The sequence below is a fragment of the Pseudopipra pipra genome, chromosome 13, assembly GCF_036250125.1.
Source record: "Pseudopipra pipra isolate bDixPip1 chromosome 13, bDixPip1.hap1, whole genome shotgun sequence".
Taxonomy (NCBI): Eukaryota; Metazoa; Chordata; class Aves; order Passeriformes; family Pipridae; genus Pseudopipra; species Pseudopipra pipra.
Genome location: NC_087561.1, coordinates 9,708,857 through 9,723,836, shown reverse-complemented (window position 1 = coordinate 9,723,836; position 14,980 = coordinate 9,708,857). Strand labels below are relative to the sequence as shown.

Genomic DNA, 14,980 nt, shown 5'->3' with positions numbered 1-14,980 from the left:
TACAAAGCAGCACTGTCTTCTTGATTTCTAATGCTGATCTGGGCCAGTTGAGGCCCTGGATTGTTTTTGGCACCTGTTTTAGCCACCTCCTTCCAGCTCTCCACCAGGTCTTTGGACTGATTTGGATGACTGATGCTGGATCACTGACAGCACCTGTCCTTTGGAGAGTCCCTCTTTCTCTTCCCAGGACAATATAGCACAGCCTGGTTGTAAGTTCTCAGCCAGACATGCAAGCAAGCATTAGAATGACAGAGAACCTCACATGCAAAGATGGAAACAATCTCTGTTTGGGTTTAACTTTCATTTTGATTTGGGTTTAATGGGCATGGCTATGTCATGGGTTTGAGAATTCAAACTGCCACTTTCCAACTGCAGATGTTTCTTGTGTCAGCTTCTGGGATTTGACTACGCCTTATATTTAGCAAACACAAGAACAACAAAAAGATTTTCTCTAATTTAGGCATCTTTCTTGAAGATAAGGATCTGCAGTTTCATTTCCTTTTCTTATTTTCATAATGTAAACCCAGCAAGCTGTTATTCACCAAGCATGTCACCAAGAGGGAAAGCAGAGAAATGCAAATGTCTGTGAATTAAGGCAGAATCAGAGCAGTATAAGCACACTAAGCCAAAACCAATCCTATTTAAAGGATAAAAACATGCCATGAGGTGTCCAAATATAATTGATAATACTCTTGAAAAGTAGCATTTTTACCAAAACTCTTAACAGCTCTTATCTGTTTTCCTTCATCACTCAGAAGATTCAAACAAAAGAACAGCCTGTAATGTTTGGATGAAAATATATGCATTGCACAGTAACTTCTTTTTTAACCTAGACTTTATTATCAATTTTTTTAAAATGTCATGTTTTGGCAATACTTTTCTATCCCGCAGCTCAGCTCTTTTCACTCTGGCTACTTCAAAAGAAATCCTAACAAGAGAGGTTGGTCCTTTTGTAATGTTAGGGGAAAAAAAATAAAATCACTGTCTGTCATACTGAAAACATGAGAATGATTCAGAATCAAAGGAAGAGGATGTCATCAAAGGTCCAGAAAGATGATGAATAGCTTCAGGAAGAAAGTGGGCTTTTTTAATGCAGTTTAACATTGAGAATGAATGCAAATATCTAGCCTGGTTGTGCAGAGAGATGGAAAGTTTGGGGGGAAGGAGAATGGGAAGAGATACAATGCACACAGGAGGGTATACAGCAGTACACTGAAGAGTGGGGGTTGAGTGTTTTTTCCATGTTTTTCTTGAATTTGACTGTCTGTCAAAGTAAACAGCCCCAATTATATTCAGCTGGATTGACACATACAGAGCTCAAGGCTGGGGAGAAGAATATTTCAATAAGCAGTTCAGTTACTGTAGGTATGAGGACATCAAGTTTTAGTCTCACTGCCTCCTCCTTCTGACATTTTAAAATGTCAAGCTACTGTCCACATTGCTGCCTTGTTTCCCACCTTGACTACGAGTGAGCAAGGGAAAGTTACCTATTTACTGCATAAAACAAACCAAGTATCACCAGTGATTTTAAAATGAGAAATATGAGACCACAAAGTCGCTGTAATGGCACAACTGTAGGCCAGCCACCATAATGTGGTCAGTTTTATATTTCCATTTGAAAGAGGTACATTTCTGAATACCACAGTCCTGGGGCAAATCAGTGAGGGCTCTGTGCTGGATGGGGTCTGCCCTGAAGCACAGCAAGCTCCCAGCTCCATCAGTGGCTGCGTTACTGTGCCAGGCAGCACTTGCACTGCAGGGAGCTTCACGTGAACACTGGGGCAAGTGACAAGTTCCTGTCACCTTCAGCTGAAACCCACGTGTCAGCAGCTGTGTTGGTGAGAAGCATCTCATCTTAACAACAAAGCTTTTCTCCTGTGCCAAAGAAAAGCTGGTGAAGCAACGCAATATTTAAACTCTACAAAGTCCTTATTAAATGTGACAGCAACAGCTGTAGCAGCTAGAGCACTGGCAGAACAAGGGAAAGAATTAAAGCCCTTTCGAGGGCTAGAAAAAGAAAGCAAGTACCATTTTTAATATTAAAGTGAGGTCTGGGCTGATGGGGAGTATAGATTCAGTAGCAGATAGACAGAGATTTTGGTGGTGCTCAAAGACATTGCTCTGACTCTCCCACAACTTAATGGAAAGGAACCAACTTTCTTTCCAGTCCATATCCTCTACATTAAACTAATATATATAATTCCCACTCCTTATCTTTAGAATATGATGTGTCCCATTAACCTCTCCCCTACATCATGAGCTCCAGCTGACAAAAACCTCTGTATGTACTTATGAAATGCACAATGCCCATTGTACTGCCAGAACAGTGGACAGTGAGGAATAGAATTATTCGTGTTTGGGAGGTGGAGAAAAAGCAGACAACAAAAATAAAACCCCAACAAAGGGCCGTTTTTCCCTATGGGTAGAACGATTCAACATGTACATTATATGTGTACTTGACTTCCATGACTGCTTTTCTGGAACGAAGGCACTGCACTGATAACTATCCTCGAGGGAATGGTTGGAAATACTTCCATGCTTTACTGTACTGCTTCAGTCATGTGGGCATGATCTACAGGAACGTGAATAGTCCTGTATGGGAAGTCATTAACATGGAAGAGAAATTTCTCTTTGATAAGTGTTTAAAACAAACAGTCCCAAGTGTATTAATATCAGTATACGAGTAAATTATAAAACATTTCTTTGTGTGAGCTGTATGAAACCTGTTAGAGGTGAGAACATAACAGGCCTTGTCACTGCTGGAGGTGCAGACACCACAATTTTAATCCCTGAGCATCATCTTCCCAGACTGACCTCTCTTCCCACCTGCAGTCTGTGATCACAGTAGTTCCTCTGAGCGCAGCACTGCCCAAAGCTCTAGGGCAGCTTCTTTTTCAAGAAGTCTTTTAGCTAGAAAAAGAATGAATTCTCTCCCTCTGGAGAACACTACAGAAAAGCTGCAGTTTATCCCAGAATGGAATTCCTGCTACAAAAGGAAAAAAGTATTTCATAAGGGGGCAAATGCTAACATTCCTCTCCAACAAAACTCCTGGTTTTTTTCCAAAAATTCACAATTCTTCATCAACCTGATGCTTTGGTTAGGTTTTCCGCCAGTTTCAAACAGATTTCTATATCAGAAAACTCAACCAAGTACCAAAGATCTTCCTCTCTGCCCATCTAATCCTTCCCACGGTATTTCTGTTCCTCTCCTGCTGGCATCCACACCATGCCGAAAAACTTACTGAGCACTCCTCATTCCTATTTTATTTACAAATTAGGTTGCCCGTATTTCTGCAACATGTGCATGTCCCAAGAGAAGCACAACTGAAATGAAGTCTCTAAATGAGATTGCTTTACTGCACATTCACATGTACATACCTATATTCAGATAACAATATTCTTCTTAAACACATCTGCCTAAATACAGTTACTATGTCCACTCAGAGGTTACAGACCTGTCATATCCCTGGCAGAGTCACACCTCCCTTGTTCCAAATGCACGTCTTCTCCCACATAAGAAACAAAAGCAGCATGCACGTGTATTCCAGAGAAGTTGTAAGGGCATATATGGCTTATGGCAAATTGGTTCCTTCCCTGACAGAAGCTATAACCACTCCTGGCCCAGGATGGGCGACTCAACTACCCACAACTGGATTGCTAATGTGATATGTACTGTATAAAGATGAAAAGCCATCTGGTGCTTGGATCCAGCCTCCTTCAATATAACCAAAGCCCTTTTATCATCTCAATCCATTATGAAATTATCTCAGACCAATTCCTGGCAGACAGGTACCCACACAAGAGCAGGAGCACCAGCCAGAATAAAATAAAATCAGACACCACACAGACCACACTGTCCTTTACCAGCAGAAATAGTCCTTTAGGTCCATTGCTGGACTGTAACAGAAAAAATAGAGGATAAGAACCCAAAGCGGCCTTAGAAATTTATAACTATATTGTTTTTTAATTTTACTGCTAAATCATTTTGGTTTGCAATTCTGCACTTTATATTTCCTGCACTTTCTCAGAGTACTTCAGCCCACAGGGCTTGTCATAAAAAATACCTTGGAGAGCTTTTCATTTTAAGCCAAAGGAAAAGATGAAAAGTTAAATCACTTACTGCTCCCTTCCCATTGGCTGCAAATTGATTTTATTTACTGAAACATGCTTGCATTGCAAAAACCACTCAACGCACACAGTAAATAAGTCAGCACATGAAAGTCTAACGTAACCAAGTAGCTACCTATCCCTTTGAAATACACTGGAGTCATAAACGCCTAAATACAAATTTAGTTGAATGCTTATTTTTCTCCTGCTTGCAAGAGGTCAGTCAATACTATCGAAGACAAAAAATAGCTTGGTTGGTCCTGATAAAAAGTAAGAACATGTTTTCCATCCTGTTCCATGATATCAAAGACAAACAAGCTACTTAACACACCCAGCATATTTTTGTATGTCTTTTCAACTTAAAAATTGCAAGGCACTGAACAAACACCAGTAAGTTATTAGCTCCAGTCTTCTGGTGAACTTCATAAGAGCAACATCAGAGCCTGAAGCAATACTACTACTGTCAGATCTCATAAGCTAAACAGGGTCAGGCCAAACAGGCACTTGAATAAGGCACCTTTGAGGATCACATCACTGCAGCAAGAAATAATGCTGACAATTCAGTAGTGAGCACTATTCCTTCCACAGCAGAACTTTTCATCTCAGATACAAAGCCACAAGTGCCAAGCAGCACAAACCAGCTCTGAAAGGCGTCAACATTGTGCTGCGAAAACATAACCCTGATCCCAGTTAAAGTTACTGCAATTCACCTATTAAAATTTCTCCAGCCATTTCACAGGAACTAGACAGTCATTGCTTCCTATTCTCAGGCTTTTCTTATGAGACAAAACATTAGGCAAGATTTGCAGTTTCTCTGGGTGGGAAAGCTGCATTTTCAGTGGGAAAAGCAATCTGCTCATTCATGTGTATCTATTTTACCATTAGCAAAATGGTTTCAGAGGCAGCGTTATTTCATGTCTGTGCATCTATCTGCCTATCTATTATTAATAAAGAAGAATGAGCATCCAGCCTACATTTTCATGATGAAGGAAACCTCTCTTATATAGGAAATGAAAATGTACAAGTTTATTTCAGTGGCTGTGCTTTACCTCACTGTTGTGGGCAAAAAACCTCACAGTCCTATCATTTATACCAAGTCACCTCCACTACTGAAGGCACAATACACTTAGAGAACGTGGCTCAGTAGCTCCCAGAATAAAAGACAGTTTTTAAAGTGGGAGCTCGTATCTGACATTTACAGTACAGAGCAAGTGATTCAGCAAGCTACGGTTGCTGTGCACAATGGCAGATCATGGGATAAATGAGCAACTGATAACAACTGTGGAAGCTTTGGCTGTCCGCGTCAATAAATTAGACAACACCAAATAATCAATGCTACAAACTGCAAACTGCTGATTTAAGGTGGAAGGAAAAAAGCATGATGTTCAAGAACATGACAGAGAACTAGGGGGCAACATAGGTCAATAAAAACTAATGCTATTTGCCATTCTAATTACTTTGCATGTTCATGAGCCAGGAAGGCAGTCTGTGAAGCTGTAAGTAAAGCGCCAAGAGTACTGACACTATATATAATTCATAGACTGCAGCATATTGCTACATTTCTCATTGCCCTTAGAACGTGCACTTTCTCCAGGAAATATGGAGGTAATACTTAATGTTTATCTTCCAAACTTGTTTTTCATGAGCCCTGTATTAACAGGTCACACTGGTGAATGGAAAAGTCATCAATCTGGATCATTTGAGGGACTGAAAATGAAGGAGCTTTTATCCTTGTGGATATACTGTGTTGTCACTTCAACGGCGACACAGTTCACACAGCAACCACAAATGGGCACATGCATCCTTCAGACACTGTCCAGATCCTCAGCTTACAGACTCTGATAAGGTGCTCCTGAAAGCAGCAGAGCCTGGTCAATTTATAAGGACCTTGCTGGGTGTAAGGTGAAAAGGAGATGTTAAAAGAGAGAACACGACCAGCTGTGTCACTTCTTCCAGGTGAATGGGCACCTGCATTGTACTGACACCGTGCTCTGGATTGAATTTTCCTGTTGACTCTTCACAGACACAGAAGTTGCTGCAGATTTATGATGGGGCTTTTGCATGGTTGAACAAGGAATATTCTGAAAAAGGCAGAGAAGCCACTCCATTTTCCAAATGAGGTCAAAAGTAAATGCACACATTTCTCTTGCTGGATCACAAGTGGGCTTGCCTGAGGTAGCTAGAAAAATTAAAGTCACTACAGAAATTAGTGGCTATTAAGTGTGCTTTGACCACAGAAACATGCTTAGCTGTCTGCAGCAGTTAACGGGATGGTGCTGGCCAGACATGTAACAAATCAGAACTGAAATTAAAGGTTTAAGAGAAATACTTTACTGTAAGAAATAGAAAGCTAATATTTACAAAACAAAGACCTTGATAAAAATTAATACAAACCACACAAAATATATCAAAAGAAAACTCTAATTTTTTGGCACTTCCTATATGTTGCTTTAAATAGATAGTTATTTTGGCAATGGTTTGAGAACCCAGCTGTGAAATTCATTTCCTGGTCTTTTAGTACTGTATTTGTCAGCACTTAACCCATTTCTGGCTTGCTTTTTGTCACAAAAAGGAAGGTTTCCTTTAGAAAATAAAAATACTAGAAAATCCAATGCATTATTTATAAGAAAGAGCAGCAGAGGAAATGCTAAGGACAGGATCTCCTACCACAGATCTTTAAAGTTTGAGATTCTCACTAAAAACTTAATTTGGGCAGGCTTTTTGCTGTCCTTTGCATTTAATGAAAAAGTGATGCCCTGACTGTGTTAAGATATTGCAAATGGGAAGAAGAGATGAAATCTTGCTATGGAAATGTGTAACTTATATGAGCAAGAAAATGTCACTTCAGATATGATGTAAATGTTATATATTTTAACATGTCAATATTAGAAGGAATAGGAAGGATTTTCTATTTCCAAACAATCTGTAGTATCCCTCCCAGAAGTACAGAATTTCTGCAGATTTAACTTGTTCACCTTTAAGATTTCTCTTCCAAATTAAAAAGTATCTCATTTTCACAGTTATTTTAACTGTAGTCATAAGCAAGTTGCTGTTCTCTTTGTCTTTTGTTATGTAAATATTTTCTTCCAAACAATTGGTTTATGTAGATTTTTTTCCCCTTTATTCTCTTTTGGACTCAAATATTGGTAAAAGTTCTATTACAAAAGAATATTGAAAGGTGTTTTCCAGAAGGAAAGAAGGCCTTGTTGCCTCTACCACTATAAATACCACATTAGTTGATGGCAAGTACTAACAGTAATTAAAAAGGAAATGTAAGTCCCTATGAAAATCTTACCAGTTTGTTGGCTCAACAAACTGCTTATGCTATATTTGATGAAAATCTGAAAATGCATACTTTATTTTGAGCTCAACACCTCTGGTTAAACATTCAATCTTGCTTTGTGATGCTATTAGAGAATGATACCTAAAGCCCACCATGGCACACAGACAGGCATCAGGAAAGACACAGTGTGACCCCCTTCTCCCTGGAGACAGTGCAAACATCAATCACCCCCTTGCATTGGAAGCCTTCTGCACAGTGATTTGCTGTCTGTATTAGTAAGTATGGGAGGGAGTTACAAATCATGGACAAACTAGCTTGTTAAGTACAAAATTGGGTTCTGAAGTAGGAAGTGCCAATATTCCAGTGTTCTCTGACTGTACTCCAGCAGTTCCCCAAGAAGTTTCGGGGAGCAGAAGTTGGGTCTTCAGCTGGAAACAGCACATTTCCTGCCAAGAGGAGGCTCTAGCTACAACACTGGCATGGGATACGATGGGGGACAGGTACCCTAGGCCATATGTCAGACTGCCAAGCACTGGGAGTGAGCTGAACATTGTTCTTAGCAGGGAAAGAAAGGCTAAATCTGCCAAGCCAGAAGAGGAAGGAAAGAAGGAAAAGCATGTTCTTGGGTCCAACAGCTGCTGACAGCTTCAACACCGCTTTAGAATTCTTGAACCCTAAATAAGGGAAGTTTTTCATTTGGAGATGTGGAGCTAAAAAAAGAACTCTCTAGAAGAAGCATCTGTTTCCAGGAAAAAGGAGACAGCTCCAACTACAGCAAACACTTCCCGTGCCCATCAGCACTGGACATGCAAGTATGTGAGGAGGAGTAAGCCCTGAAGGCCAGACTAACTTCCACCATACGCACGTCACCATGTTTTACCTTGGAGTGCTTTTCAGGCTGTTTCATCAGGAAAATTCACAGGCTGCTTTAGGCTTTCCTTGAAATGTTTTCTGCTTTATTTGAGACAACAGGCTCTCTGACCCATGCTTGAAAATACAAATAAATAAGAGAGTGGGGAGCTAACAGTTCTCACCAGAGCTGCTGGCCAAAATCAGCAATTAAACACCCCTGCACTCCAAGCAACTCCCAGATCCCAGGGATAAGGTATGATATTGAGTGTTGCCAGGAAATATAGTCTACATTTGGTGAAAATTTAGGCATTGCACAAGAAACATCCTGTGAAATATCAATTAAAAAAATTTTTAATAGGAACTATCAAAACATCTCATTTTAGAAATGCTGAAAAATTCCAGTAATATACATTAGTAGCTATATGCGTTATTAAAATTATACAGCCACAAATCAAATTAAAACATCTCGGCTCACAACAAAGAAGTAATGTGACATAACAAAATAAGAAATGCAAAATGTTGCAATATGATCTTTGATGTTAAAATTACATAAATTGAAATTAATGTCATTTTCATACAGTGCTCTAATTGACATGTTACTGCTTTATTTGATGATACAACAGCGGTAACAACAGCTATTTCATCCCATCTCCAAAGAAAAAGCTCTGGAGCTTAGAATATGAGGCAACAATGGAAGAGTGAGAGTGTATCTAGCCTCTACCAGGACCTGGAGGCTCTGCCTTCTCTACGGAGTGCAATGCCAGGCAGAGATGTCAGAGTTAATTTGGGTACTAAGAGCCATGAAAACATGTTAACTAGCTCTGCTGGAAAAGCTCCTTCAGAGCTTAACTCAGGAATCCCTACAGACCAGAGCTCTGTGCGACAGGCATGTCCTTAGCACAGTACCTGTCACTGCAGAAAACTGCTGAATATATTCAGCTTATCTGCTCCTATTCCTCAGCCACCTGCTGTTCTAACCTGTGTCTTATGCTGGCCCTGCTTTTGTGTACATCTACACAGTGATATTCAGAGCTCAGTGACCTTTCAGAGATAAACTGGTTTTTTGGATAAGTAACTTTTTAAGCAACATTGAACCATTTCACAAATTCATTGCAGATTACTAAACTGCTTGTGCCAAAACACAATGCCACTGGGAGAGAATCACAATTACACGTTTTCAGATTTTTAAGCAAATACCAGTTCTATAAATCCCTTATAAAAGTCTGAATTTCAGAGGACATGTTACAGCTACAGCTCAGTTTAAATAAGCTTTTAATTTATCTTAACACTTCTTGCTTTGGTTGTTCTGGAAACTGTCAACAGCCAAAAATGTTGTCAGTCAACATGTCATTTGTATGATTGTGGTGGCAATACTTTATCTCCTGTAAATTGATAAGGCTTAGAGTGAACTACAGAATACTACAGGTGTAAATTTGTACTGATCGGCACCCAGTGATTGCTGCCAAGGTGTCACTAGACTTCCAATAATGTAAAACAGCATACCCAGTTTGCAGAGCATTAAAAATGCGCAGAAAAGAAACTGCCACCAAACAATGGACATACTTTTAGCTCATATCCTCACCTATTTTGAGGTAGCTTCTCACTGTACGTCCCTAGAGCTGCCGGAAAGTACAACTAATCGTTTGCCTTTCTAAATCCAATTCACTCCCTTGGCTTAACAATAGCAAATTGCCATCAACTGCTTGTGCTAATAAAGGGGTCCCAAACCCACAAACAAAATGTAGCAACAGCAGCAGGTGTAATTTGAAAAGTGAGCAATGTAATGAGACTTGAAAGAATTTAATTGAAAAACTGTGAGCAAAGAGTGAATTCAGGCGGAATCATTCGATTCATGTAGCCATGTGGAATAATTTGTCATTTACGATGGTCAAAACAAATATTGCTGCATAAATGACTTTTAGGAACAGCCAGGCATTTTAGCAGCCTATGAAGAACATGCCAGAGTAGAGACTGAAGGAAACTTGGAGGACAGGGCTGCTGGACAGAGTGGTTCAGTAATTCCTGCATGCCACTCCAATCCATCACCAGCACTTTATGAAGTTGGTCAGATGGCCACTTTCTGCTGTCAAACTGGAAAATAATTCACCAGTATAAGTTCACAAATCACCTCTTTTCACAGGCAACAGAAAGAAGAAGGCAATTCTCTCACTAGCATAGCTGGCCATGGGAAAGCACATCCCTGCAAAACTGCCCCATCTGCCCTGACAAGCAGGTTTTGCTCCTTTCTCAGGGGGGTTACCCTTTCCCAACATACATCTCCATACATCTTCTCAGCCTGTCTCCTTACAGATCAGTGGCCCAAAACAAAAAGAGGGCAGAAGCAGTAGGTAAACATAGCAGGTGGTTTTTTTACAATTGTACCTTTTCACCTCCGCTGCTACTAAAATATTGCTGTGCATCAAAATAGAGGTAGGGCTGGGGAAAACAGAAGGCTGCATAAATTGCCTTTTAAAACCAATGTGACTTTTTACATTTGGGTTTTTCTTTTTATCTGAACAGTATAATTGTTCTTCAATAAACACTGTCATTTAACAATACTCATTAACATGCTTATGATTGCTGATATTCCTGAACAGCTGTAATCTGATTAAAAACTAATAAATTCTGATATTGTAGGTTATCTGTAGATTAACTTTATATTAGTGAATTCATTTTTTTCTATATGAGGGCAGTCTAATCTATTATCTAATTAAAAATGAAGTTTCTGTTACATTTTTTAGGTTTTAGAACGCTAAACAGTTGCTAACCTCACAGTTGCTAACCTCACTTTTTTGTCCACAATGAGAAGCAAAGTGAAATTGTATCTATATTTTTTTTTTACATAGATTGAAGGGTTACATGTTATTTGCTAAGAAATAACACTGTTGTCATGTTTCTTCAGCAAAAAATGGCTGACAAGACTTGTTTCACATCTGTCTGCATAATGTAACAAACCCATGAAGAACTAGTGATGAAAAAGCTGTTTTGTTGACAATCTATTATTGTTAAATGCACCCAAACACCAAGATTTAGGCAATGCTCATTAGTGCTGTATTGTAGCTCAGGATTTTGTCCCTATAAATACTTTGTGTCAAAATATTTTTGTAATATATTCTAGGCTGCAAGCCTTGCCTTTACAACCCCGAAGAGCTACAGCCGTTGAAGCCTTTTATTATCTGAATCACACTCAACCACCCACACGATAACACTGCCAGCCCCACACAGTACCCATGTGTAGTCCAACTGCCCCTTTCCACAAATGCCACCTGACCTGTTTGCTTTGTGCTCTGCTCACCTACTAATACCACTCAGGTCCCTCAGTCTTTCCCCCTGTAGCCAGACATCACATTGGTGGCTTTCAGTTTCCATCTACGACTCCAGAGATTTTATTTTTCTTACAAATCTCACAGTTGCTCATACTATGACTTAGTCACAGGAGAAGAAAGGGAGTAGAACTTCCCTCCTACCTCTGACTGGCCCACTGAAATCTTCCAGTTGGGTCTGCAAAAGCAAGAAGGCAAGACAGGACCCGAGTAAAGCAGTGCCTGAGGACCAGCACACGCCACCCTTGGATCTCCCTGCCACAGCCACAGCCAGTCAGGCAATTGCACTGACACTTCGGCACAGAAAATTAAGGCAGCAGCTTCTAACAGCTCTAATGACATCACTGGAAGTTTGATGGATAACTAATAAGAGCAGGGTGGTGCCCCTAATCAAAAGTCTCTACTTGAAATAAATCCTTAAGCAACACTAAGGATGAATCCCAAACAGACAGTCTTCCGAACATTTCCATCTGGAAAAGGTGTTTACTAACATATGTGCTTTTATAAACTAAATGAAATTTAATGCAACATGAACTTCACACCAAATTACAAGGGGAAAAATCTGCTTCTCAAGCATTTTGCAAAACTGAGAACACGTACATATTTCATATTACATTTTAAATAATTCAGGTCGTAATTTTTTTAATAAAAGAAATAGTTTTAATAAATACTATAGCTAATTTAGGACAAATTCCTTAAATTCTGAAGTATGAATGTACTACAGTGTTTAAATAATACAGAGAACACATGACTTCTAGCAAGGTCATGATGAGAGAGAGAGCATAGACTACCCTTCATGGGGAATTGAATTAAATGCATCTCATTTTCACTTTGTCAAACTTAGTTCACAATCTGGTTGAAGACCAGCATGCTACTTAGGGTAGCAACTATCCACAAGGTAGGTATTATATCTTCATTTGACAGGTCTGGGGTCAGGTAGGTTGAATCAATACTGTAGAGATCTGTCCATGGTCAAAAATGGACAATAAAGAGTCATATGATATATGAATATGGCACACAGGGAAAAGAACTCATTGAAAATGAGGAATAAGAATAAGAATAAAAAAAAAATGAGTTCCACTCAAAATAAAGGGAAGAATTTTATTTCAAGAACATATGAGAAACATCATATGGACCAATTAAGTTCGATATAAGAAACTGGAATTCTACTTCTCATTGCTTTAAGTAGGGCCCCATTTTAATTAGTATGTTGAAATACAGTTGGAAAAATACCTAACCATTTGTTTATATGGTTTTGTGTGAAAGGCTGAAGAAAACCTCAACAGTTTTCAGATACTCGCAAAGTTCCACAGACACAGAAGGCAAAATAATAATTATAGATGTCATATTGTACAGTGGACTGGAAAGGGAACAGGATTATATCTGTAGACAATACTTTTTTACCCATTCATTTTCGGTACCTGGCAAAAAGAGACAGAAAAACACTCTTGTCTAGTACATATTACATGGAGTCAGAACCACACAGTGTATGACCTCCTCATAAGCAGGTTACTTTCCCTTGACAGTCCAATGTTCATAACTTCATTCTTGAAATAGGTTGTGCCATACTCTTCACTAAAGACAAACCACAGACTGAAGCTAGAAGCTGACCATCATGAATTAAACCAAAGCTTAAAAATATGGAACAATCACTCATAAAAAAAAATTAATGGTTGAAGATGTCTCTTTTGCTTGTGTTTATTCCAGGACTAAAAGCCTCACCAAAAGCCTGTTTTACAGCTTCAGTCAACCTTTCCTCCATTCAGCACTGAAGACCAAAGTGGAGTCTGAGTTAATTCCAGTGTATATGGAGGACTTAGGTCTGCTCTACCTTTTGCTTTATAGCTAGCATTTCCAGGTTCTGTACAGAGAAAAAGGCAGGAATATTCTTCTGTGAAATTTTGTAAGATCTTCATATAAATTTCCCCGAGTTTTGGACTGCTCAGCTACTGGGATTTGCTTTGGACTTACTTCTATCAAACAGATTCACTGACATGTGAAACCCACTTTTTCTTATTATTTCAAAGCTTTGTTTTTTCTATTGGCACAGAACAAAGATTCTTACCAGTAACCTTCAATTCAACCGTCCTTCGTATAAGCTTGCCTTCAAACTTTAGTTCACAGGTGTAATTTCCTCCATCTTCTTCCTGGACCTCTTGAATTAAGAGAGTATTTCCTTTCTGAATTACAACGCTTCTCCACATTTTTGGCTTACATTCCTGCAGAAAAAAATCCATTGCCAAAATTACTCGGCTTGTACAACATAAGACAGTGTTGCCTGATCAGATTTTCAGTATTATATATACAAGTAAACAACCACCTTGATATATTTTGCAATTAAAATTCAAATATAATTTCAGAAAGCACAGAGATCTGAAACTGGAATTAATTCAAAGGCTGGAATTAAACAGGAATGTTTTTAAGGTTCAGTAATTCCTACTGTATCACATGGGTTGTGTTTAATACATGGTGCCCTGAAGCAATGGTTAAGTATCTTCTCTTTTTCTTGATAACAACTGCCAAGACCTCTACTTTAGGACAGACCATTAAAATACATCTCTGTTTGAAGGGGGTAAGGGCAACATTTGTTAAGAGTTAGCCTGGAGGCAAACTTTACACATAGTCCCAGGCTAGAACCATTTACCAATAGAAGCAGACAGGAAGAACAGCAGTTTTGTGAGCAAGAGAATTCAAAAAACTGGTTTCCCAACAGTCTTGTTTCTCATCACTGGCTTCTCTAGCATCTGATGAGCTCTGATTCAGCTTTTCCCCATCACTAGGTTCTATGTAATATCACCCCCACATGTGTCCTCTGATGCAGTACATGGTACTGATGGCCTGCAACTCCCGTGGACTTCCCCAGGCAGTCCTTAGCTGTTGTTTGCAGATTTCAGTTCATCACTATAAACTGTGGTCCTACTGGAACAGCATTTGAGTCCTTCTGTATAGGGTGTGATACAGTGCCAGAAGAGGCTCTCCCTTTCCTAACAAACCACATCCTTGCAGGCAGATCAGTCACCTTCCACATGAATTGTACTCATGATGGAATAGTTCTTGGAATGCTCTGAACTAAAAGCAGGGGCTCAACTCTCTCTTGAAAATGGCACCTTAAATTTTATACTTACTGCCTCTAAATGTATTTAGCATCAAGCCTGTTCTGCCTGCAACAAAATCACACTTTTCTCAGTTCTCTAAAGCACTCAGTACTCCTGACAGTTCTATACCAAGAGAACACAAAGCAACATAGGGCCTGAGTACCTTCAATGTCCCTCTACTCCCTCTCTCAAGGTGGCAACTTGGAATAAGCTCTCAGACTGCAGCTAACACTCTTGCATCAGTTACATCGGGCTCAGCAACTTCAGAGACTGGTGACATGCCCAGACCTATGCCCCATTTTCTGCTCGTCTGCAACAGC

The 14,980-nt window shown here is 39.5% G+C and overlaps 1 protein-coding gene across 11 annotated transcripts in view; it reads right to left on the bottom strand.

Annotated features, from left to right (window-relative positions):
* IL1RAPL2 (interleukin 1 receptor accessory protein like 2) overlaps nt 1-14,980 on the bottom strand; it is a 419,062-nt gene that overhangs the window by 145,768 nt on the left and 258,314 nt on the right. For all 11 annotated transcript variants that reach the window (XM_064669936.1, XM_064669938.1, XM_064669939.1 and 8 more), the window contains one exon: nt 13,631-13,784. In XM_064669936.1, the coding sequence (XP_064526006.1) occupies nt 13,631-13,784 (154 nt within the window). The remainder of the gene's footprint in view (nt 1-13,630; nt 13,785-14,980) is intronic.